General features: G+C 36.7%; 1 protein-coding gene across 2 annotated transcripts; it reads left to right on the top strand.

The window, feature by feature from the left end:
- The first annotated feature begins 94 nt into the window (after positions 1–94).
- LOC129264281 (leucine-rich repeat-containing protein 58-like) lies at positions 95–26593 on the top strand. Of its 2 annotated transcripts, none has more exons than XM_064102968.1 (10): positions 95–187; positions 10017–10349; positions 11271–11425; positions 12292–12423; positions 15026–15191; positions 15609–15858; positions 17189–17336; positions 18641–18762; positions 19822–19983; positions 21546–26593. In XM_064102968.1, the coding sequence occupies exons 2-10, from the start codon at positions 10041–10043 to the stop codon at positions 21731–21733; spliced, it is 1632 nt and encodes a 543-aa protein (XP_063959038.1). In that variant the 5' UTR covers positions 95–187; positions 10017–10040; the 3' UTR covers positions 21734–26593. The 2 variants fall into 2 exon arrangements, with proteins under 2 accessions (XP_063959038.1, XP_054758106.2); XM_054902131.2 differs by lacking the exon at positions 95–187 and adding an exon at positions 6501–6564.
- Positions 26594–27836: the final 1243 nt, after the last annotated feature.

Raw genomic sequence — 27836 nt, 5'->3', positions numbered from 1 at the left:
TGAGTTTCAATGGGTTAAATGCTGCTGCTGTCATGTTTCATGTCTGAAAAAAAATAGTCAACTTACATGTATGCATCATGATGATGGGTTTCAGACTCTCACCTTGTAATCAGAGGGGCGTGTGTTCGAATCCTACCGCAACCTACATCCAATGGCAAGGCATCAATCCACTCATTCAATGAACAAGGTTAGGATATAACCTTGTTCTCTGTTAACTACTCCATGTGTGGCAAAATAAGGTTTGCAATGCTTGGCTTTTTTTCTCTGTTTCTTTGGAACAAATGCTTGATTTTTGACACTGTCAGTTTCCATTACAGCTAATGATCATATAACTTGGCTCTTAAAGGTCAAGTCCATCCCATAAAAATGTTGATTTGAATCAATAGAAAAAAATCAAACAAGCATAATGCTGAAAACCTCATCAAAATCGGATGTAAAATAAGAAAGTTATGATATTTTAAAGTTTTGCTTATTTTTCACAAAACAGTTATATACACAATTCAGTAACATGCAAATGAGAGAGTTGATGATGTCCATCACTCACTATTTCTTTTTTTTTTAATTGTTTGAATTAAACAATATTTCAATTTTTACCAATTTGACATTTAGGACCAACTTAACTGAACCACATAATGTTAAACAATGTTAATTCCACATGTTCAGGAAGGAACAAAACTCGATTTCACATTTTATTGTTTGAATTAAACAATATTTAAATTTTTACCAATTTGACATTTAGGACCAACTTAACTGAACCACATAATGTTAAACAATGTTAATTCCACATGTTCAGGAAGGAACAAAACTTGATTTCACATGACAAGGGGGAGAAAACTAGAATATTTCATATCTCATATAATAAAATACAAAAGAAATAGTGAGTGGGTGATGTCATCAGTCCCCTCATTTGCATATCAACCATGATGTGCATATAACTGTTTTGGGGAAATTAAGCGAAATTTTAAAATGTCATAACTTTCTTATTTTTCATCCGATTTTGAGAAAATTTTCAGTGTTTTAATTGTTGGATTTTTCTCTTTTTATTCAAATCAATTTTTTGTTTGGGTGGACTTGTCCTTTAAGTAAATTTGATTCTTTTTATTATTTTTTCTAAATTAAAAATAATGATTGATAAATGAAAATTTTCTTGCCATATTACTTTCCACCAAATAGAGGGCGTATACAAAAATATGGACAAAATTCAAGTTTTGAGCGCTCTGGTGAATACAAAAATCATTCCCAAGTTACTAATGAAAAATGAATTGCAACTATATAGAAATTAGTATTTTTTGGTCGCAAAAGTGTTATTTTAATGATTTTTTGAAATGTGTGTCTGCATTGTCATACCATAGTCCTACCTGTAGATTCCCCACAGGCTGGATGGTTGCAGTGAGCAAGTGGCATCATTCCACATTTTGCCACTCTTCACCCCAGTGTTAAATTGGTATCCGGTAAGATGGGAAATCCTGTGTAGTATTCCTAGCAATAGATTCCTGAAACTCTTGTTTGAATACTCCTCAGGGAGTGGAGAAAGTGCATACATGTATACATTATGTGCGGGCATGGAAGGATTGATGGCTGGGGTCTTGATACGATAATTCCTCTTGCAGTTCCAAAAAGCTAAACTGGAATGAACTTTGCAATATGTCGTGAAAGATTGGTGTCATAGTGAAGATCTCAATTTTACAATAAAAGGAGAGTGCGATGTGCAAGTAAAAACCTGGATAAATCTTAAAGAACAAGAGTCCCAGTTGGAGGCTGCAGATTTCTAATAATGGGAAGCGCAGCGTCTTTGAATGCTGGTACACCTGTTTTGTATACAATTTCGCCAGGCAGGTGGTTCCATATTCGGATTGTCCTTGGGAAGAAGGAGCATTTGTAGGAATCAATTTGGCACAGCAAATTTTGGTGTATGGTCCTTCCTTGCAAGATATGTTGCCGGAGTCACTATAGCTGGCATTGGCATGTTGACTAGTCTGTAGTGAATCTTGAAAAGAAGAGAGCATTGGTCCAGGAGTCGCTGATGATGTAGTGTGTCCCATCCGTGAGCAGACAACAGGTGTGATGATGACGTAGACCACCTGTAATCATGGGCAACAAACCAAACTGCTGTTTCTTGCACTTGCTCAAGGTTTCTGATAGCAGTCAGTGTGTTGGGATTCCATGCCTCTGAGGTGTATTCAAGCTGGGGTGATAATAATTACAATGTTAAGTGCTTAGAAACAAAGTATTAAGCATGAATGTGCAATTCCATAAAGTGATCAACCTTTTTGTACGTCCGACCCCCATTTTTCTCAAGTTTTACTTTACTTCACTTCATAAACTGACCAAGTCCTTTATTACAGACTGTCAAAAGAACAAGAAATCAGAGACAGAAAATTTCATGAAGGTCCCACATATAGGGGGTCAGACGAACATATTTGACACGTTGTGGTCTAGTGGTTCTGACTCTCGCCTTTCAAACAGAGGGTCGTGGGTTCAAATCCTAGCCATGGCATGTTTTCCTTCAGCAAGAAATTTATCCACACTGTGCTGCACTTGACCCAGGTGAGGTAAATGGGTACCGGCAGGAAGTAATTCCTCAAAAAGCTGTGAGCACCAGAATCGGTAGACTAGCTTAGCCGGGGTAATATACATGTAGGAGCGCTTTGACCTGAAGCCTGTCAGGAAAACTATCATAATTTTTTGTTGTTTCTTGTCTGATTTTGATAAGTTTTACAGCTTTTTATTTGTCTGATTCAATTAATCTGTTACAAGTCATATAGTTTCAGCCTGGTGTATTACGAGACAATGGAAATGTTTTTCCTTGGCATGCTTGGTGAATCCTTTAAAAAAAACTTACCAAGTTTAGTTAGGGATCAGTGGTGATTATGGTGATAAAGATGATTGTGATTATGATTACTTATTGATGTACAGAAATAATTATTAAAAAAACAATTATTGCTGTTTTGTACGATTTTCTACACTTGGACTTTGAATCTACATAATAATTCTTTATACATATATGTATTCTACATTTTTTGTTTTGATTTTTCTCTCTCATCCAGATGCATAGGTCTATTCCTAGTTACATGTAATGTACATTTATTTCTTGATGTTTCAAATATCCGATTTGGCTAAAGTATACTGCATCTCGTGAATCAATTGAAACAATATGGGATGATGATGGGTCACCATAAAGGCGGAATGATTTTTCTTTTTTTGCCTTCAGATTGTTTAATCTTTTTGTTTGCATTGTTTGTTGAAACATCTTCTACATGTACATGTATCTAATTAAGATTAAATTACATTTAATTTGGTGCAGTAATTTTGATTATATACTAGGTTCAGTTATTTTCAAATTTTACAAGCTTCTACATGTAGTAGAAAAGAATGGTTAAAAGGAAAAAAAGGCAGATTTTCCCTAAAAACATCATGCAGGTCATATGAAACATCGTTTAGGACAGAGATCACTCGCTAAACTTGTTTTAAAGTGATTGAAAATAATATGTATCTTGGTATCATTCTCCTAAATAGTAGGAGGTTCCTTTTTTTAATCTAGCTTTTTGAAGACAAAGTGCTGAAACTACTGAACATTCCACTTTTTTTCTAGGACACTTGGTGAATATGTAACCCATATTTTTCTAATTTCTTAAATACAATTGCATTCATTATTCTCAACCCAGATGATCTGATGATGTCATTCATTTTGATAATGTGTACATAATTTTTCTTTTCCCCACTCTTTCATGATTAAAAATTTGTTTATTTGTATTTTGTCTTGTAAACTCATTGTAAATTCACCTTTTTGCATTACGTGTATTCCTACAGTAGAGTCTGGAGATCAAGGGAAATCCCATTCTTTTACCTGACATATGGAATTCTGTGTTTATTTTGCTAATTTCCCAACAATTACACATTTATTTTTTTCCAAAGCCATTTGGCACATATACAGTGCATATCAAAAAAAGTTTACACTTAGAAAAAAATCCTGTAAAATTATACATTTGTGATATCCTGAAGATTTTTCCACATTTTAGCATTAGTACAGATCCATTTAAGCAAATGAGGACATAACTGTCAAAAAATATTTCCGCTTGAGTGAGCACCACTTTTGAAAAGTTAGTGAAAAAATGATTTGCGCAGAACTCTGAAATTGTTATGCGAATAAAAACAGACTTTAATCATGAAGAACACGTGGAATTTAGCTAGTAAAATTGATTTAAAGGGGAATCCAACCCAAATAAAAACTGTTTTTTATAAGAAAAAGAAAAATCAGACAAGTTGATAGGTGAAAGTTTGAACAATATTGGACAAACAACAAGAAAGTTATGAATTTTTAAAAGTTGTAAATATTAGTAATCACTATACTCATGGAGACTTCAAATTGGCCGCATATGGGATGTCATAGTGATGTAAGGCAAGGACTACTCTTCCATGTACTCCAATACATATTATGGCTAAAATGTAATTTTTCCCAACAGTTTTACTTCAAATTATATTTTTCTTTCATGAGGACATTAAACAATATACTACCTGGGTTATATTTAGATTACTGCCCCAGGGGAATGGGTACTTAGGAGAAAACCACAAATCCCTGATAATAAAGTACATGGCCTATGGGAAAGTTGTCCTTGCCCCTTGTCATAATTTACTTACCCAGTTGCCAATTTGAAATGTACATACTATTAGTGATCCCAATTTTAAAGCAGCTATAACTTTCTTATTGCTTGTCCGATTTCTTTCAAACTTTCACCATTCTATTTAATTTATTTTTCTCCTTCCCAACAAAACATTTTATGGCCAAGGCTGGATTCCCCTTTAAAGATATCTTTTACCTTTTTAAACTTGTTTCCTTGCCCAAAACACTTCAAAGAGTGCATTGCGCCCCACCCCACTCCCCGCACACCGAGGCCATCGTGACGATATTTGCTTTACACTGAGCTGTGATTTATATGGAATGGCTTAAGCTTGATTTTCATTTTGTTAATCATTGCCAAGCTTGGGAAAAGTGTGGAGAAACAAGTATTAAATGAAAATTGAATGTTAACCCACCTTAAATGATAAAAACTTAGTGAAAAATGCTGGAGATCTCTGATATAATCTTTTGTTCAGATTCAGTTATGTCCTCAGATCCAGCTGGCACAAAAGGGGTAAAGGTCCCGGGGGGGTCACTCTCCACATGGACTGCTACCCACCCGTGTCAGACAACCTCAGAAATGCACCCTAAACGGCGTAATGACATTATGTAAATTTGCAACCCTAAACGGCGTAACCCATGAGAAAAGCCACCCTTAGTGGCGTGAACAGGGAAATCCCCTAATTTGATACCCTAAGTGGCGTAATCATCAAAATCGATTATAATGTGATACCTGTGGACCGTGTGGGTAACGCATGCTGCCTACATGTAGTATAGAGCTAGGTGTAAGACACTAGCACTAAGAGACTAGAACTGGACAGGGGTAACTCTCGAGTGCTGCGCTGGCCAAGCCGGCGTGTGGGAGGATTGTTTTGTAAATCGCCTTTCATGGTGTAGCTTAGGTCTGCTCCCAGGTTTCTTCAAATTTGCCTAAATTTGCACCCCTAAATGGCGTAATTTTCATAACCAATTAGCAACCCTAAACGGCGTGAAGAGAGAAAGAAAAGGCTACTACCCTTATCGGCGATTTACGAGCGAATGGTGCTGAAATGCAATCCTTTTTGCCAAAGACGTCAACGCCGCCCGAGTGCCTGAAACGGGACCCTTTTCGACGCTTTTTCTGGACGCGGGTGCGTAGCAGGCCATGTGGAGAGTGACCCCCCCGGGGTAAAGGTTGTGCAAGCTACTAAGTGTTGAAATTTCGATTTGGGTGGCAAAATTGTTAGAAAATGCTTGAATGTACATGTATCAGTTTTATTTCAATTGACTAAAAGTGCAAGGGAAATGTATGAGAAATGTTTCGCAGGGTAAGTTTGATTTCGCCCTTTCCCCTTAATACAGCGTGAAAACAAGCATTTCTGCGCAAACCGATTTTTGCGAGCTTTACAAAAATGGACAGTGCTCACTCAAGTGTAACATTCTGTCAAAACTTTTACTTTCATTGGATAGATGAGACCCAAACCCAAGATTATATGTGAAAAAATTACCCACATGTTGTATATTTTTTAATTCCCAGGGCTTTTTTAAAGTGTAAACTTTTTTTTGATACGCACTGTATAGGAGGTCATTTTCTATTGGAACTCATTTTTTTATCATTACCACAACTGGTATTTACATAAATAACTAAAATGTTGATAATGCAATAAAATGCTGACTCAGTGTATCAATATAAAATATTCCCTTTTAAAATGACATGGTGCAATGTTCAGTTCTAAAAATAAATGTCTGCATTACATTTCAAATCCAGAAATTTCATACAAGAGGTTTGGGGATAAGCCATAGCATAGCCGTCTCGGTTCACTGATTACTGCATTTTTATAAACCCCCAGTTTTGCAAAATCATATCAGAATTCTTGCAGATGATCTGATGAATAAGACAGGGTTTTTTCTTGTGAATTGTAGCTTTGATGAGCTATTATTTGTCATCGTTTGAGTACAAAGTACACGTAAGTAATAAAAAGATTGCTTTAATATTATAAGTTTGTTTAAATTGCTCCCATATACATGTAGAAGGCATTGACTATCAGAAAGCTATGTACAGAGAAATGTTGTATGGCAGTGAGTCCAAACTTCGCGCGTGTCCATACTTCGCGGACGGTCATTATCTAAAAAACTAGCCAACATCCTTAAAATCTGACATCATCAACGTGAAAAGCGACCGAAAATTACCCTTTGGTGTAAGTTTCTTTAGGATGAGTTCAGTATTCATGAAAATATTGACAAAAGATCGGCAAATTTGTCACCGTTAGCGCCCGTTTTGAAGAAATCTGATATTCTGAACAAGCATATACGATATCACCATTTAGCAAGCAGAAATCATCAAAAATGTGAGTTAAATGTGGTACTAACCGATTCTATAGCATTTTGCCGTCAATCTGATATAAATATTTCACTTTTTGAGCTTGATTTTTTGTTTAAATCTCCACAAAAAATTTGGTCCGCGAAGTTAGGTCACACTTTTTCAGAACGGTTTTCCAGCGCATAGCGCGCATTCGCCGATCAGAATAGAATCTTGAGATCGCGATCCCGGCGAAACCCCTTGACCTACTTTACATTTTCTTCCATGATTTTATAGTTTAGGTTCTTGCCGTCAATGTGGTCACTATTTCTTGAATTAGTTTTGTATAAATTATGAATATTTTGTGAACAAATTTAAGCCTGAGAATATTTTTGAAAAGTCCGTGAAGTTTGGACACCCCATCATACAATGGTCATTCCGTGCTTGAGAACTCATCCTAAGGGGAGGGGGGGGGGGGTGTGCACAGTGCACAACAGGCTCCCAATCAAAGTAAGTATTCATGATGTATAATTATTCATAATCTAGTCATAAATTGGAATAGTTACAGTCAGTTTGGGGGGGGGGGGATTTACCAAAAAATACAGGCTTTAAAGGGATGGTCCAGGCTGAAAGTATTTATAGCTTAATAACTAGAGTAGAATTCACTGAGCAAAATGCCGAAAATTTCATCAAAATCGGATAACAAATAAAAAAGTTATTGAATTTTAAAGTTTAGCAATATTTTGTGAAAACAGTTGTCATGAATATTCATTAGGTGGGCTGATGATGTCACATCCCCACTTGTTCTTTTGTATTTTATTATTTGAAATTAGGTTTATTCAAATGTTTTCCTCCAAGAACTAGAAAAATTGGATTGACAACTCATTAAGTGCATTACCGGTAGATATGTATTGCTGCAACTTATTTCATTATGAGGGAGACATAGTATTCACACAAGTATGAAATAATGACAAAAATATGATTTTATGTAATAACATAAGAAAACGGAAAGTGGAGATGTGACATCATCAGCCCACCTAATGAATATTCATGACGACTGTTTTCATAAAATATTGCTAAACTTTAAACTTCAATAACTTTATTATTTGTTATCCGATTTTGATGAGACTTTCGGCATTTTGCTCAGTGAATTCTACTCTATGTATTAAGATATACATATTTTTAGCCCGGACCATCCCTTTAATGATTTGTGCAGACCTTAGTAATGTGCAACATTACTTCTGAAGAGAATGACCTGTCCAGTGTGCCTTATTAGGGGATCTACATGTACTGTACATAGATCTATCAAGAGGCTAAGGTGTAATTCAACCTGTGATAACCCAATCTGAAATCTAACCCATGCCTAAATATGGACAAAGTGACGTGAGTAGGTCCAGATCATTATAGGATCCGAGATTTGTGGTGACCTGAATCGCAAAGAGGAAGGGGATCACACTCCCTCAAAATTGTGCCCCAAGGGATGTGTACCTGAAGCTGTACAGTACCTTCTTAATAGCTTAAAAGGGTATTATATACACACATAGAGTACAGTATGTAGATTTGAAATAATTTCATTGGTATTCCTGCTTCATTTGACATTTTCAAAATAAATTATGAAACATGATAATTTCAACTAACATAGCAGTCTTTTGAGTGCAATAGTAATAATAATAATAATAATAATTGGATTTATATAGCGCTTTTTCCAGAGGATACAAAGCGCTGTTGATTGCATAAGACAGTAGTAGACTACCATTTGAGGCCAAAGGAACAAAAGAAAGACCTAAAATGCGAAATAAATTTTCATTGATTTCTTAAATCTGTTTGTAAAGACCCTACCAAAAATATCCAAGTGTCTGTATCTCACATTTCGTAGTATGCATGTACCATCGTATACAAAGAAATGAAGAAAATTAAATTTACAGTTTAAATCCTTGGTCAAACTAATATTTTAAAGTAGAAAGTTTTAACATTTTCCAATGACAGATTTCAGTTGTTGCTCTCTTCAACAACATGTGTGTTCACATGTACTATTGATTTAAATGTTGGTAGTCCTTCAACTTGTAAGCTGTCTACATGTACATATTTTACATGTATATGTTGTTGCTCTTTTTAAGCGATTAAATTGGTTGTCCCACACTCATTCCCCACACTCCGATCTTTATGATTATAATAATAAAGTTTACCCAGGCACTCTCAGCTGTAAGCTGTGAACTTCCAGCAGGCCAGGGGTGCATAACATTACCCTTTTCCATTCTCATACATCAAGCGCCTGACAAGAAGGCAGAAAATCCCTTTTTTTTAGTCTTTGGTATAACTTGGCCAGGGATCGAACCCACGACCTCCTGTTCATGGGGCAGGCGCTCTACCACTGAGCCACCATGTCCTCCTGTAATTTGTTTGATAGCTTTGCTCTTCATTATTGCGCTAGGTCTGCATTCCTAAATTTAATATTCAATATTTTCATTCTTTGTAATTCATGAAATTTATGTTGTCACTGGGGATTGACCTTGGTAGATCAATATGGCCTTTACCAATACCACCCCCCCCCCATGCACACACGCGCATTTTGATATTTTTTGTATTAATGTAATATATTCAAACTGATTTTAAATGTATTTTGATTGTATTTAGGTTTGTTTGTGTTTTTTTATACTTAATTTGTGGACATAAATTTGAATTGAATAGGGTTGATTGTAAATAGATCTGTAATAAAAATAGGTTTTATGATGCTCCGGAGAGACTACATGTACATGTATGACACCTCTTCAGACAAAATCTTTTAAGAGTGTTTGTGGGTACTAGGCATTATATAGAGTAAATTGGAAAACTTTATAGCCCTAGGGAATATTGATGCTGATTCGGTTTGCATGATGAAAAAGTCATATTAAATAATGTAACAATGAGATATATTGGTACCTACATGGCTACATAATTGTGCAATTTGTAAGTACATGTACATGTTTGTCACCAAATGAAAATATAGATATTGTGTTACAAATGTAACCTTGTACAATAAAGACAAACTTCTAGGTTTATGAAGACCAATTTTATTCTCTCCTACATGTATGAGACACTTAACATTAAAGTTTGACTATATTTGTGTTTCTTCCTTCACAGACACGCTAGCCAGTGCGTGCAGTCATGGGGCCATGCTGGCTTGACACCTTCCAGAGTCTCCTCCCTTCGGGATGGCATTACATCATGTCCGGACTGAGTGACCTTCTCTTGACCACCGATGACCTCCAGTCCTTCGCCTTGGCCATCTTCATCCTGGGTCTGCTCTCCTTCACGGTGGGCTGCCTGGTTTGGGGGCTGCTCCGCAAAGGGGTGCCAGCCAAGAGGGGAACAGAGCGGCATGGTGGGACCAAGAGGAGGTGTGGTGCCAGGGGAGATGAGGTTGCGTTTGCCGCAACGGGTGTAACGGCAGGCCATACAAAGAGATGGATTACAGTAAGTACAAGTGATTTTATTATCCAGATACGTCCATGTGATACATACAGAGATTTATTAGCATTTGTGGTTGTTGGAGAAAAGCTTTCAATTATGTATTTTAAAGTCCTACATTTGTGTGAAAATGGCAACACAGTCAAAGGAAATTTTGTTTAGCAGTCATAGACAAATTTGGAGCAAACTGTGATGCGATACCAGGGCCCTGTTGCATTAAAGTTACCATTATGGTAACTTTGCCATCCAGTGGTAACTTGCATGGAATCCTTGATTTTGATAGGCTGTAGATCAGCGTTAGTTACCATGGTCACTACCATTGGATGGCAAAGTTATTTTATAAAGGAATATCATTCCTTGACACACATGCATTAAAGTTGTTTTTAGTGTGCAGGGACCATAACATGGCTTTAATAGCTATTGGTGTCATCTGGAATATCCTATGTGGAAGACATTTACATTTACACCAGATAATTTCTAGCCTCTTGACAAAACTAAAACCCTATGACCCCCCCCCCCCCCTCCATGGAGATGTTGCATGTACAGTAGGACCCCTTTTGCAACATCAACTTACATGTATCATTAATCAGTATAGAGTGAAGTTTGTCAATTGATACAATTATATTTCCAAACCAGGGGCAGATACAGGATGTTCCAAAGGGGGCGGGGTGCACATTTTTCTAGGCAAAAAAAAATTTCAACAAAAAAATAGGGAGATTTCGTCCACAAAAATATTTGACAAGCAAAAAAAAAGGGTCTTCTATTCCAAAGGGCGGGGGGCACACTTCTGTTTTAACAGTATTTTTACATTGCAAACTTTAATTGTGCCTCTCAAAGGGGGGGGGCATGGGCTGGCTTTGCCCCCCCCCCCCTGGATCCGTCAGTGTTCCAAACTGAATGAGCCATCACACCTCTTTGTACTTGCAGCACCGCAAACATGAGCGCTTCTTATCTAACATGAGGAGGGACAGTCCCCGGCGCTCCGGTGGTGAGGTCATCATATCTTGTAGGGAAATCCCCAGGTCACAACCCTCCCTTTCCTGCAGGAGCTGCAGGCTTTTGCCAGCGAAGAGGAAGTGCCGGTGAGTGAGTCATTGATATAGAGAGACGAGAAAGATAGAGGGATAAGGAAGGGGGTATTGTGTTGTTACTGATAGAGGTAAGTGAGTAGTTTGCTGTCCAAACCCATCACTCATTTAAAGGAAAAGTCCACCCCAACTAAAAGTTGATTTGAATTAAAAGAGAAAAATCCAACATGAATAACACTGAAAATTTCATCAAACTCAGATTTAAGATAAGAAAGATATGATATTTTAAAGTCTCGCTAAATTTCACAAAACAGTTACATGTATATGCACATTCTGGTTAGTATGCTAATGAGGAGACTGATGACGTCATCCACTCACTATATCTTTTGTATTTTATGAAATGAAATATGAAATATTCTAATTTTCTCATCATTGCCAAGTGAAACAACAATTAATTCGTCGCGAACATGTGGAATTAGCATTGTTTGATACTATATGGTTCAGTCAAGTTGGTCCTTAATTGTCAAATATGTAAAAAAATGAAATATTGTATCATTCAAACAATAATAAACAATAGAAATAGTGAGTGATGGACATCATCTACTGTCTCATTTGCATGTCACTGAATTATGCATATCACTGTTTGTTTAAAATAAGCAAAATTTTGAATGTCATAACTGTCTTATTTTACATCTGATTTTGATGAAAATTTCAGCATTATGCTAGTTTGATTTTTCTCTATTAATTCAAATCAACATTTTTCTGGGGTGGACTTGACCTTTACATGTAAGAACATGTTTCATTCGTAAGTTTCCTGTATTCCTTTGTGTTTTATGTAGTTTAGATTCAGAACTTATTGATGTTGTCCGTATGAGTTTCAAGCAAGCTGGAGTTTTTAATATTGTTTCCATATTGTGTAGGTATAAGCAGTGTGGGGCCTGTTGCCGAGCTAACAAATTATCGATCTGTTCAGCCCATGGGACAGGGGATGTCAAAGCCAAGGGTATGGTGAAGACTGCGTGTGGTGAAAAACCTGTAGAACTAGATATCAGGTTAGTGAAACTCTTGAATTTCCAATTATAAAATAGTAATTAACCTGTAAATAGTAAAAATTATGTGCACAAGTTTCTCATCTAATAAGGAACGAGCTCTGTTTCATGATACTTCAGGTCAATAAATGTTAGAACTTTGCTGACATCCAATCAGATTCTACCATTATATATCTTCGAGGTGGGATCACCAAATTCATACCAGAGGTCCATCTCCTGAAGGCACAGGTCAAGTTTGAATTGAGTCGAAATGTGAATAAGGTCAAAGGTCAATGAACTTTCCATGACTGGCACTGTGCTGCGTTGTACACACAATAACTTTCTATAGCTTCGAGTTGGGATCGCCAAATTCATACCAGAGGTTCATCTCCTGAAGGCACAGGTCAAGTTCGAATATTAGTCGAATGTGAATAAGGTCAAAGGTCAATGAACTTTCCATGACTGGCACTGTGCTGTGTTGTACACACAATAACTTTCTATAGATTCGAGGTGAGATCGCCATATTCATAACAGAGGTCCATCTCTTGAAGGTGCAGGTCAAGTTCAAATGTGAGCCGAATTTGAATAAGGTCAAAGGTCAATGAACTTTCCATGACTGGCACTGTGCTGTGCTGTACACACAATAACTTTCTATATCTTCGAGGTAGGATTGCCAAATTCATACAAGAGGTCCATCTTTTGAAGGTGCAGGTCAAGTTCAAATGTGAGTTGAATTTGATTAAGGTCAAAGGTCAATGAACTTTCCATGACTGGCACTGTGCTATTTTGTACACTCAATAACTTTCTATAGCTTCGAGGTGGGATCGCCAAACTCGTAACAGAGGTCCATCTCTTGAAGGTGCAGGTCAGGTTCGAATGTGAGTTGAATTTGATTAAGGTCAAAGGTCAATGAACTTTCACACTACTTTGTCCCTCTAGTGACATGAACTTTATAATTTTATACTTTTTAACACTAACATTTTACTTCAGAACTCAGTACTCTCTATACCTGAACCATATTTTGTATTTTACTTGTTTATTCTTTAAAAACTGTTGTTATTTATGTAATGAGCTATAGTTCTTGGCACCATTTATAATATTCACACATATTTGCCAATGGTACAATAGAAAAGCTGTCAAAGTTTCTTAAATGTTACCCTTCAGATTTGATATGCAGTCTCTTCATGACTGCAATATGCAGGTGAGACAACGCTTGGCGTTTGCCTTGTTTATTATTATTACCCCGGCTTTAGCTTGAATTGAAAGTGATGAGTCAGTAGCCTAAAAAAAGGGTTTTTAAGAGATGACACCGACGCTCGATATATTACAATACTTAATATCAATGGGTATTGATCAGGCCTGAGATTCTCCCGATATTTACCGGGTTCCAGATTTTTTTTCACCAACATAGGTGGTCTCTGAGATCGATGTAAATCCGGTATAAAATTAAGAGGGGTTAGGGTGTCTATTTTCAATGCCTTATTCACAAAAATTGCTAGAAAATGAAGGACACATTGCGCCCAAATTCACACAAAGTTATTAGTTCTGGCAACTTGCTGTCGTTACTTATCTTAAAAATTGCCGTCATGCATTCGAAAACTTGATTCTTCGACGGCTATTTGAAGTTAATCGCACACGGTCGGTATTGATCATGGGCGCTGCCATTTTGTATTACCCACCAGACCGTTCGCGCGTTGCAGTGGAGGAAACAGTGTGCACTCGGTGCATGCGCGATGGCTGCATTCAATTTATGCATGCATGCAGGCGCTAGGATAACCCAGGGAACTCTGGCCCGCGAAGCGGGTGGGAGCTCCCTAGGTTAGCGCTAGGCGTGATTACGGTGATTTGTCAATACGGGAGTTCTTTAGTGCGAGCGGAAAAACAAGAAAAGTTTGAGAAAAATTATGGCTTTTCAACCAAAATTTCTTGATCGAGGTGAAGAGGCGAGGGTGAAAGGGATCGACGCTTCAGTTTGTGAGAAATGGACTTGGAAGTGGGTTGAAAAATCAGTGGATGGAAGGGTGGCAAGTGAGTGCATACGGAAAATTGAGGAACCCGGTAAAGCTTACTACATGTACGTGGTGTAATAAAGAAGTCAAGTACGCGAATGGCGGCTGGAGCATGATCAAGCAGCACATGTATGATGCTCACAAGATTTACTATACAATTATTTAATGTACGTATTGTGCATTTGATTCAGAAATATTGAACTCAAAATCTCATAAACCTCTAACATGTATAATTGAGAGGTATTGTTGCATGCACTACCAATGAAAGTATATTTCCTGGTGAATTTAAGCACTTTGTGCCTCAGAAACACAATTTTTTCCCTATTTGTACAGCAAATTCCAGGTACTTCATGGTGTTGAGGAGATGCCTTCTAGATCCTCTGAAAACCCCCAAATCCATGACCTTTGGGGGGCTTCGCCCCCTTGACCCCCTCCGGGGCGTTGCCCCTGGACCCTCGGCCGTTAGGTGCGAGACTCTTCGCTCCCTACGTTCACAAAAAACAGATATTTTTGAAAAGGGCCACTCTCAGGCCTGGTATGGATTCAAGTATATTTACTTCTTTTTTTTTGCGTATCTGTTATTGATAAACATATCGTCTTGTCTCTGTAAACTGCAGTTACATGAATTTGAAATACTGCCCTCAGCTGATCGGGTATGTTGGTCGTCAATTGACTGTACTGAATTTGTCTAACAATCGCCTTGTCTCATTGCCGGAAGAGATCGGTCTGCTGGGCGGATTAGAGCAACTCTTTCTGCAATACAACTGCCTTGAAAAGCTGCCAGTAAGTTGCCCTACTTAAATTAGAATCCACTTCCCTTTATTGAAATTCATAGTGCAACCATTGTAGATGTCAATACTATCTATACTTGCCTATTCACCTCAGATTATCTCTTTGTCTCAATGACAATCTATATAAATTGCTGCATTTCAGATAGCTTCCAGAAATAACTCTTTCTACATGAATTTTGCCCTGTCAAAACTGCTTATCATATATCATATGGCCTACATATTAATGTCTTGTAAGGGGCACTAGTATTGGAATTCAGCTCAGGATCTTGTAGTGCACAGCCTAGGAACCTTTCCGCTGATCCACATCACTTCTACAGTCTGTGGGATTTTGGGAATCGTCTGTATGTTTGCAATATCTCCAGAATAGTCTATTTTCATCGGGTGTTTTTGTTTCCTCTTTCCTCATCAGAAATGTATCGGTAACTTCAGTCGTCTCCAGGAGCTTGACTGCAAGAACAACCACCTCCAATCCCTGCCAACCACCCTGGGACGGCTCTCAGTCCTGGTCATTCTCAATGTGACCAACAACCTGATGACCGAACTGACCAGTAGCATCGGTCAGTTGACTCACCTGGAGGAGCTCTGTGCCCATTCCAACCAGCTTACCGCACTCCCGGATGAACTCTGCAACCTGGTCAATCTGACCGCTCTCTATGTTGGTGAGTGCCATTTGTTTGTGGATCATAGAAACTGTCCTTGAAGAATTTCAATACAAGATGTAGGTTTTTTTTTAAGGTTAGATTAGTGCTGTAGCCAAACTGCCGTAATTGATTGACCAGATTTAACCACTTTTCAGAGAATAGAGACTTTCTAAAACATTTCCTATTCTTTGGAATGTGAATTTTACCATTATAATAACAGTTGAGTGGAGGTTGTTTGTCTACTGTTTTGACATTCCCGATCCACACTTCCCAATCAGAGAAGATGCGTTTGCAATGACATTGTAATTGATCGTGATCATATCTACATGAAATAATCATGAAAAAAAAAATTCTGTTCTTTTAAATTATGTTTCTGTCCTCATTCTTTCGTTATCAATATTATTTTCTTTGTTTTTGTTTATTCAATTTAAAAATGAAAGTAGAAATGACTCATATTTTTGTTAAAAGAATACAATAAATAAAAGAAAGTTATGCAACAATTTTTTTAACCATTCTTTTTAGAAACAAAATTTATTATAAATAAATGACAGATCTTTAACGTGTTACTTTGTCCGAGGGTCGGCGATCCTTTATTTTATATGTTAATAATTTAATTTAGCATTCATTGCCGAACCCGGAACAAACCAAAGTTCAGAAAAAAAATTGCCGAACCCGAACATGCTGACTGACTTTGCAGCACAAGGTTAGATTGTATGAATAGTATTCCAATATGGCACTATTTCCTGGTTTCCAGGCTCTTATATTGTGTAAGTTATTATATTGTTATTTTATTGTCCAACTTAATGGAAATTCATTTTGTTTACATGCAAATTACAACACATAAAGAAACAGTTACCTCTCTGTTTTTTTATGAGAGCATGTTCTGATAAAGCAGTGTCTGATGCATTGTCCTTCCTATGTATGTTTAATTACATTTTTGACTTGTATGTGACTGCAATATACCTAATCTTAGTAAAATTATCAAAAGGTAGATTGAACATATTTTTTCAGAAAATGAAATGATTATTAAATAAAAAGAAAACAGTTACATGTATTTTACAATATTTAACTTAAAAAAATGAGATGAAAACAAGAAGGACTTACAGACAACCAATAGCGATACTATACTCTAACTATTCTGATGGATGAAAAAGTTCCAGGAGAAAGGATTTACAACAAAAACAACTACAAAAATTGAAATATAATTAAAAAAGGGGAAAAAACAAATAATATATATTTCAAAAAAATTAAGATGAAAACAGCATTTTGGAGACTACCACTACCCATACAATACTATGAAATCACGTACTAGAATGACCAATCATATTGGCGAACATTTTCTATGCAGGAGAGAACCGTTTGCATAGTTTACCCTCTTCCTTTGGGAGGCTTGTACGCCTGACTGAATTAGATGTGTCATCCTGTGAACTAACCCACCTCCCTGCCTCTCTATCAAGGTGTACATCGCTCAACAAAGTCTGGCTTTCAAATAACAGGTATGTACAGTTTCATGGACAGGGAAAAATGACATGAGGGCCCTGGGTGATTTTGCCCCCACATTGCTCAAGAGAGCCCTGGAAAATAAAAAAAAAATGAGTCGCACAAATTCTCCATCCACTAAAATGTTATAGCTTATCCAGTGTCACCGATTAAGGCTTCTGGTTTAAAAGTAGCCCATGAAAATTTTTATAAATGTACGTCTTTCAAAATTGAGTGGAAAAGATGTGAGATTGAGCCAAAGTGAAAGTCAGTGATTCATTGGTAAATGCGACATAATTGATGACTCACAGATCGGAATACATTTATGTTATTTTTATGCCTCCACCCATTGTAGGTGGTTTTCGGAGACATTATGGGTTTGGATTGTTCCTTCACTCTATCCATTTTCTTTTAATTCTCATAATAAACATAGAATGATTTTAACAAATCAACTTCAAAGACAGTCTGAGAATATGTATAGGAGTAACTATGATTTGATTAGTTTGTAGGGACATGTATCTTGGCCAAAGGTATGTTCTCACAATAACTGAAGAATGGTTCAAGGTATAAACTTCAAACTTAGTTGAGAGAGATTAATGGAGATTAATTAGTGGAGCGTTGTGGCCCAGTGGATTAGTCTTCGGACTTTGAAACAGAGGGTCGTGGGTTCGAATCCCAGCCATGGCGTAATTTCCTTCAGCAAGAAACTGATCCACAATGTGCTGCACTCAACCCAGGTGAGGTAAATGGGTACCGGTAGGAAGTAATTCCTTAAAAAGCTGTGTGCGCTATGAACGCCTAGCTTAGCCGGGTAATATAGGAGCGTCTTGAGCACCTAACAAGGTGGATATGTGCGCAATATAAATACCCTATATTATTATTATTATTATTAATCTGGTCAGGTTTTGGGGTCAAATTGTCCAAGGTCAAAATTCATAGAGGTCATTATTTGACAAATTTAGTAGTTGGGTTTTGATATATACTTGATCTGGCAGTGGCAGAGAGATAAATTTTGACTGGTTGAGAATTCATCTAGTTTCTATTTTTTCTCTACTGATTCTTACAGTCCAATAGTAGATTGTAGCAGTTCTGTCGATCTACATGTATTCTCATTGTGCCCACAATGAATGCCTTTCTAGACTATATCATAGATTGATTTGTATCTTCTTTTTTTTATGTTTTTTTAATTTTCTGTCATTGCTCATTGCAATACTGAGTTCAGCAAATCATTAATAAACCCTGATAATCAATCAAAAGTGATCACAAAATAGAAATATTTGAGAGAAAAAAATTTGGTGTATGATCATTTCATCTTCTTTAGGTTGACATCCTTACCAGATCAGATAGGACGTCTTCACCTTCTCAAGGAACTGCATGTCAGGAACAACCCTCTGGAGTACTTCCCTGCATCTCTCTCATACCTTCAACTTTATACATTCAGTGGTAAGACATGTCTTCAACTATTACCAATCACTTATTGAAATAATAAAGTTTTGAGAGATACCAATTGGAACCAGTTGTGGCCAGGGGGGGGGGGGTGTTTCAGGAAGAGTTAAGTAAGACAATAATAGAGTCATGCTTAAACACCGACGGGCCCATGTAATTTAATGCGTGGTCTGATTGATGAATACGCATCCCATGTGCATGATCTGACCAATGCGATGCTGCGTTATATACCGCACGCAACTAAAATAATAGTGCGACACCGATCCACACTTAAATCTTAGTGAAACAACTCCCCCCCCCCCGACAAACTAATTGGTGGTAGAATATTCGTCATTAACACACAATGTTTAAACCCCCCCCCCCCCCCATTCTTTATCTGATCATTTGGTTCAAGTGCCTGTGGTTGAGACTTAAGTTGTGAAACTTCAATAAATAGTAAACATAGAAATGGAAAAAATTAATCTTTCTCATAAAAATTAGTTAAAATCTTGAGAAAATATATTTGGGAGATTAAGATAGCAATCATAGCAGCATCCTTGAAATGTGATGCAAATAGGACATTGGAATCAGTTTGCCTTCATTATTATTATTATTATTATTTGTTTGGCGTCACCTGTGCCTGGGAGGCGAAAAGCGAACTTAATCACTATGACCCTCAGGTCTCTCCTCCCGATATAACTGATTGGGGGGAATGCAGGTGGACCACTACACCGGGGTTTCCCCCTACTCTTAAACGAATAGTGCAGTGGGTTTTTAACGTGCGAAGGTAATGACTCTCCTCTACACGGGGCCTCCATTTAACGTCCTATCCGAGGGACGGTGTGTTTTCCATTGTAACATAGCCTGCATCTATGAAACATGGGAGAGACGTTTACACACAACGCACTGGCTTCAGTCATCCGCCCGGGGTGGACTCGAACCACGATCTTTGGTTCGACGGGTAGACGCGTTACCGACTGAGCCAACACCGCTCTAATGAATAAAATAATGAATGATAATAAAGAAGATGACTAAAATGATTGTCTAATACATGTACCTTTCTTTTCTTTTATAAAGTAAATCATGACAAGCTTATAGGTGAGTGGGACCAGCCTTCTCGAAATAAGATGACATTCCGTCCTGAGACCAGTGTACCACCCTTACAGGAGCTAGCAGCTCGATGTATATCAAGCAATGGGCTCAACTGGAACGAGGGAGATCTACCCGCAAATCTATGTGGTAAGCCGGCAAAGAAATTGTGAAATAAGCAATGTTTCGCATCATCCAAACCAGGGGGAGGGGCATATTTCATTAAGAGTTTTTGTCAGTGATTTTCGCCAAGAGATGTATAAGCTTCTGCAAATCCTTGCATCCGATTGGCTAGCCAGTGAAAATCACCGTCAAAATCTCTTCATGAAATGCTTCTCTGCTTCTATCTTTGGTTTTAGAGAACTTCAAGTTTTCATTTGATATCAATGTGAAGAATAAAGATGCCCTTTGAATTTATCGTTCACTTGTGTAGAAGTTGTACACATACAGGTATTGAATTAAAGTTTGAAAAATTAGTTAGAAGGCCGTTCTATTATCTTTATATGTATCTCATTCATGTGAATTGAATTTGTCTGTTGAAGTTAAGAATGTGCCATAATCCCGTTGAATTTGAAAGTTGACTGTGGTAAAACTTGTAAAAGTTAAAACTGATATTAGCAACCAGTGAAAGATTCAATTATATGCACTGGGCCCAGTCTTGCGAAGAGTTACGATTGATCTGATCAATCACAACTATGGACGGCCAGCAATGTCTACATCTATTATGCATGTTTGTTCCAAAAAAATTGTTCATATTATTTTCTATGATGTATATGCATGCATTCAATGTTTTCTTGAAAATTTGCTGTGTTTCTCTTTGTTTACAAAAGACGTGCAAATTTCCTGTAGACAAAATTATGACACTGATGGATTTCCATAAAGTTACAATTGATTGGATCAATCGTAACTCTTTGTAAGACAGGGCCCAGGGCCCCACTGTACAAAGAGTTACGATTGATCCAATCAATCGCAACTATGGAAAGCCAGCAAAGTCAACATATGAAATGCATATTTGTTCCAAAAAAATTCTAGATATGAATCCATATCCATAAATTCAATGAATTCTTGACAATTTGGGGTGTTCTCCTTTGATTAAAAAGGACATTTTGCAAATTTCCTGTAGAAAAAAATTATGACACTGATGGATTTCCATAAAGTTACAATTGATTGGATCGATCGTAACTCTTCGTAAGACAGGGCCCAGGTGTACATCTGGGGAGCATTTCAAGCAATCAGTGATTTTCACTGACAATAAACCTCTTAAATTCTTCCATGTGATTGGCTAAACACAATTTAGTCAGTAAAACGTATTGACTTTTTGCTTTGTGAAACATCCCCCTGTGTTCTTATAGTGTGGGTAGAAGCTATGTAGTAAGAGGGTTGGGTAGAATGTATCATGCCTCATTACATATGTTATTGTGTTGTGCCAGTGAAGCTTAATTAAGTGATAGCCTAAATTTCTGTTTTTGTTGGGTCTGGGATCTTTTAACTACTAAGCCTGTGATAATGTACGGATAGTACTTGATCGAGTGAATATCACTTCCTTTTCATTATAGAAATATTTTACAACATTACAGTAAACTCCGCTTGACCAGAAACTGCAAATTTATGTTATTTACTTCTCTTTAAGTTTAATTTTTCCTAAGATTTCCATGGTCCTCTACTGAGGCGGATTCACTTGATTGGGTGAATATGATTCTTTCTTATTGTAGAAATGCTGCGGAATGTCCGACAGTGCTCTTGTTGCGAGGGCCCCTTCTTCACGTACTACAGCTCTGAGCTGGTCTTTGCCAACATCGGTATCTTTCATCGTGTGCCACTATACCAGCAGATCTGCTCCCCGTACTACAACATCCGCTGCCAGCCGGTTACCTGGAATGACCACCAGGTCAACGACTGATGATCATCATCAAAATTGATTATGATAATAGGCATCTATCAAGATATGATACATGTATATTCCAAGGCGCACTATTATTCTTACCCGGCTTTAGCTCGAGCTTTCATTTTCAGCACTCGGTGCATTCAAGGAATTAATCCGGCTGGGTACCTATTTACCACACCTGGGTTAAGAGCAGCACAATGTGGGTAAATTTTTGACTGATAGTGATTGCTCTGGTTTGCACAGAGATGTTTATCCACTATGGCCGTGGTGAACAGCGAGATTGGGAAAATAAATCTGATTCTTGTGGATGGATAGGAGGTGTTGCAGGGCCCACGATCATGGAGTATTTCAATTTCAGATTTCTATTTTGAACAATGAAATATGGATTTTCATTTTCATTTGGTGGCAAGGGTATAATCCTGCTAACCCATTGCCTAACACAAAATGTCTGATCCCTATCCTAAGATCCCCAGACCGATTAAAGCTATGTTATTTCCAATAATATAGTATCAGTCGATTTAGAGTTGGTTTCATTGGTGTGACTCATGAACATATATTAAATTATTTGATCTCATTCAATGTCTTTTTCATTTCTTGTGTATTGATTCACTACTTTACAATGTAATTGACTCAGTTTGTGCAATGCTAATGTCTGTGAACAACTCATATCCCCCCCCTCTCTCTCTCTCTCTCTCTCTTATTCTTAGGGTGAGATGAATATAGGGATGAAGCTTTTTATATTCTGCTATGTGGAAGCGATTGCAAATCAGTATGCAATATTTAATGCCTTTAGTAGCAAAGCCAAGTTATTCTGTTGCAAGTTTAAATGTTGCTGGTACCTTGTTTCAAGTAGTATTGTTATGTCATTGATTAACAATTGGTGTTTTAATCAGAAATGATTAGTGTTGACTGGAATTTTTTCCTCTGATTTTGCTGATGTGGGAAGTGTTCTATAAAGTGTGTTGTTTTTCATGATTGTACGACTAGAGTAACACCAAACTATGCAGTAGTTAGAAATTATAATTTCCAGTATTCATATGTGATATTTCGATGTTTTTGTATACACTGCTCTGAGCTATTTATCTTGACGTAAAATCCTTGATTTTCTATTCAGAATGATCTTTTTTCTTTGTTATTGCCTGAGAGTCCTTAATTATCTACGTTTTGAAATAGTTTTCATCTTTTCATCTTACATGCGTACAAGATGAAAGCTAGCTGGCCACGCATTATTAGGTATTGATTATCATTAGGCTGTGTTGATTTTGGTTTTAGACAGCTCTGTTTGGATCGTTTAATGCTGGCATTAAAAAAATATGTGTGCACACATTAATGGTTTCGTTTTAAGTAAGATTTTTTTCTTGTGCAACGAGTGAATATAACTTAAAGTGTTCTGTGCATATAGGCATGTAGGTTGTTATATGCTTTTCATATTCCGTTTGAAACTGACTTAAAGTACTGAAGTGTGATATTGCAGTCATTCATTGCCATGGCAACTGCTTCTGAATGTTTTCAGTCTCAAATGTCTGTGATGACAGGAGGTGCTAATAATGCAAGTTCCTAATTCCAACTTGCTGATTAATGCCTTGCACAGGGATTTCTTGCTTGGGGGCTGTCAAACCCGGGGCCTGTTTTCTAAAAGTTGTCATAATAATAAATTAACAATAACAGTTAAAAGCTACTGAAATTATGCAATTTGATTGGCTGATTGGAAACTTGCTATGAAAATTCTGCATTTGTTAGTATAATAGGTTTTTATGAAACGGCACCCTGTGTGGTGTTTCACAAATATTTTTAAGTTTGACTAAAAATGGCACATAAAATTTCAGTTTTGCATGGTACGAGGCATCACCGCATTTAGTCAGATCATGCGCAGAAGATGCAACCTACTGTGTAGTCCTCAATAAATGTTACACTTAGGATACCATGTGCACATTGGTGTTTTAATAAGCATGACTCTAATAGGGTGTTGCTAGGAACTTGCAATTGATTTCAAGTCAATTTCAGGTCCTAAAATCGATTGAAAGTCATGCATTTCATTGCAAATTTGCAACTGATTGAAGGTCTGCTCCTTACATCAACAAATTTAAATTGATTTGCTTTAGTTGGAAGTAATCTATCACTTGTAAATTTGCATCTGAGCTTTGCAATTGATTGATGGTCTCCTTGCATCAAGGAATGTAAACTGATCTGCTTTGGTTGAAATTGACCTATTAATTGTCAATTTGAATCTGAGCTTCTAAATTGATTGCAATTTATTTCTTGCAAAACCCTCTAGTTCACGCTCAACTAATTGTGAAACACATCTAGGTGTGACAGTCCCGTAAGACCATGACATCATCACTTTGGTCCTCTATATAGTCAATACTATTTGCAATTCTACTACAATGGTAATCATGGTATACTATGTGCAATTATGATGATATATCTTTATTTTCAAGCAAATCATCTTTTTTATGTGTAATGTATTTTGATTGTACTGTAATTCTTTGAAATTTTGGAATCTTGTCTGATTTCTGCTTTTGTGTCAATTTTTGAATTTTATTGTTTTGAATACTTGAAAGAGTTACATGTAAATTGTATTTTTGAAATCAGGGCACTATAAATCTGTTTTATTGCCAAACTGAAAGAATAGTAAGAATATTCATTATACAGCACTGAAATATATGACATCGAAGGGAATCAGTCAACAAATACTTTCCATATGTATTTATTATATGTTGCAATGGTCTTTTTTTTCAAATAGACCCATTGTAAATGATGATATTAACATGTAGTGAAATGAAAGTATGTATACAAACTTACAAATCCTGTATTCCTCTCAAACAGGAAATTATTTTTAAAGTATGTTTCATTTCTATGATTGTTCACAGGCTAACTGAAAACACTGTTTTTGGATGTTTTTGGATGAGTTTTCAATGGATAAATCAATTTAATCAGTAAATGCAATCAATATACATTGTACTGTTAAGCACACATTTTGACACTTTTAACTTTATTAAAAATGTTTACTCATTAACATCTCAATTTTATTTGACTTTATGCAACATTGGTTGTGTATATCTACTGTAGTTTATTTCATAGCAAATACTGATGTGTTTAATTATTTTGCTCACCTCATAGGCACTGATTTTATGTATATTTTCAGAATGCATTTGGTTTAAGCAACATGTTTCCACATTCCTATGTGAACTAGATAAAAAGAGCTAGTTTAGTCCAGTTGCAAAATCATTTGATGTCAAAACTTTGATTCATTTGGCAATAAAGATTGCTACATCCAAAACTACTACATACAAATTGCTACATAATGGTGAACATATATATAAATTCCTCAAAAAAAAGTTTGGAAATCTGATTTTGATTGATAATCCCTCCTCAGTTTTAGTAAATATCAGTATGTAGTAAATACCAATGAATAGATCATTTAATTATCTTTAAAATGATACCCTACATGATATGATTATGGTTCACATGGAAATGCAGTGCCTTGAAATGAAGGGCAAGGTCAAAATTCACAAGTTGCAAAATGACACATTGAAAGTCGCTGTTCTTTTTTCCGTGGTGATGAGTGAGTTTCTCAGCGGTTTTTTTAATTGTTTTCATGCACCTTAACATCAACATTAACATGGAATCAAACACATCTCTGCACAAGCAAACACATAACAAACAAACAAACATGCATGGGTATTTCAATCCACGACTCGAACCATGTTATCTCACAGAACCATCACTCCATAAACCACAACAAAACATAAAAAATGAAGAAGCAGTGGCTTGATTTGAATGGACTTTCATCTCTATTGACACAGACAAAGAATCATGTTCTGTATTGACCCTTCATGACTATTTCTGCTCGTTTTGCAGCTTTTCAATTCAGACCTCATCCAACACTTTTGAATCCTGCTCTTTTCGTGATGGCATGATCATAACAAGCATGGTATCATTTTAAAGAGAATTAAATGATCTTTTGAATGATATCAAATATGCATTGTGTAAAATTGGGAGTTGGAAGAAATTAATGGCCAAACTCAGATTTCCAAACTTTTTTGAGCGGTTTATATATAACTAGATGTGATAGCTCATTTGATACAACAATGACCCCATGAGCCAGCCCTCTTGGATTGAAAGGAATACAATGTGCCAGTGACTGGTGGAGTATTAGAATTTTCCTTTGGAGAGGATGTAAAGCAGTTTGTCTTATGGCTCCTAAATAGCCAGCATTATCTGTGCAGGCAGGGCAACATGTCACACCCTTATTCCCCCCCCCCCACACACACACACCCACACACACACACACACATACACACATCCCATTACAACCTATACAAAAAAAATATTGGATTTTAGTTCATTTACAATTCTGATGTAAATGATGTAACTCTTGTATATTTTCTTTACTTCTTTGAAAGTCTAACAATTGATATAAGCCGGATTATCTTAATTTTAGTGACTCTAGAAAGTGTGATACCTAGTGCAGGGCTTGACCCGGTTGGGCTACCAAAGTTTTCATAAATTGGAATATGTTATATTTTAGGGCCACCAAATTTGCATTGCAGGCCACCAAGAAAAAAAGCTAGTGTATAGAGCCTTGCCTAGTGCTATATACATTATCGTCTCTCAAGACGATTCGATGTCGACGACTATCTCTTCTCATATTTTGAGAAATCACATTTAAAAAAATTGACATCTTGCGTATCTACTTACATAGTTATAATCAGTGCTAAGGTGCAAATGTGAAATCGAAAATTGTGATTTTGTATGCCCTCTTTGGGTTTTTTGTAATATTGCAGTTATTTATTGAAAATGAGTGTTATTGAATGGTGCAATATTTGTAACAGCTGTTTTTGTGTACTTAATTAAAATATTTGAAAACATAAACATTGCATGGTTTCTGTTCCTTTCAAAGATAGATGGTGATACATTGGAGGTAAAGGCATAGATGTGTATACTTGAATATTCATTTACTTTGAGTATTTTTTAATTTGCTGCTATATACAGGAGAAAGTTTTCAATGATTAGGAGTAAGATGTTAATGATGTTAGTGTTATTGGTGATTGTGGTGATGGTGGTGATAGTAGTAGTCATGGTCATGATGATGAGGATGATGGTTGTGGTGGTAAAAATTAAAGATAGTGAAGATGGTGGTGGTGTTGGTAGTGGTTGTGGTGATGATTATGATCGTGGTGGTGGTGATGGTAGAAAATATGGTGTGATGATGGTGTTGATGTAGTCTGCAGGCAAAGACCCTTGGTTTTTGCACTTCGCATAGTGCATAATGCAGAGACTGAAGTAGTGAGACTAGATTCGCTAGGTACTGTGGCTGGCTCTATTTGACACAGAGCCTTTGGCATAGTCTTAACTCTAGACCTGTTATTGGTTCTAAGTGTCAAATATGGGTCTGTGATTGCAGACTAGTGTTGATGGTGGTGATGATGGTGGTGGTGGTGATGATGATGAAGATGGTGATGATCATGATGATCATGAAGATGATGATGATGATGACGAATATGATGATGATGAAGATAGTGATGATGATGATGATGAAGATGATGATGATGATGATGAAGAAGATGATGATGATGATGATGAAGATGGTGATTATGATGAAGATGGTGATGATGATGCTGATGATGACGATGATGGTGATGATGAAGATGACAATGACAGTTATCATTGTCAACATAATAATTTTCATGATGAGAAGGAGGAAGTGGTGGTGTTGATGATTATGATGACGATGATCGTTATAATCATATGATAATTTTCATTATTATGATGATGATGAGGTGATGGAGTTGATGATGACGATAATTGTCAAATGATGATAATTTTCATGATTATGATATATATGAGGTGATGGTGCTGATGATGGTGGTGACGACAATGAGGATGATGGTAATTTTTGTATTACATGTTTGTGATGATGATGATGATGATTATGATGATGGACAAAAACGGTTATTGCATGAAAGTCATTCTATAAGGGAAATATGAATTTGTAAGCAGTTGTTTGCTTAATTAGAAGGAGGTTCACCCTGACACAAAGTAGATTTTAAGAGAAGCAGAAAATTTGCAAAACGCGGTTGGATAATTGACAAGTGAAACAGCTACATCTCGCAGT

This window comes from Lytechinus pictus, chromosome 7 (genome assembly GCF_037042905.1).
Source record: "Lytechinus pictus isolate F3 Inbred chromosome 7, Lp3.0, whole genome shotgun sequence".
Classification (NCBI taxonomy): Eukaryota; Metazoa; Echinodermata; class Echinoidea; order Temnopleuroida; family Toxopneustidae; genus Lytechinus; species Lytechinus pictus.
The sequence above is the reverse complement of the archived record's forward strand: the minus strand, read 5'-3'. Positions and strand labels throughout refer to the sequence as shown.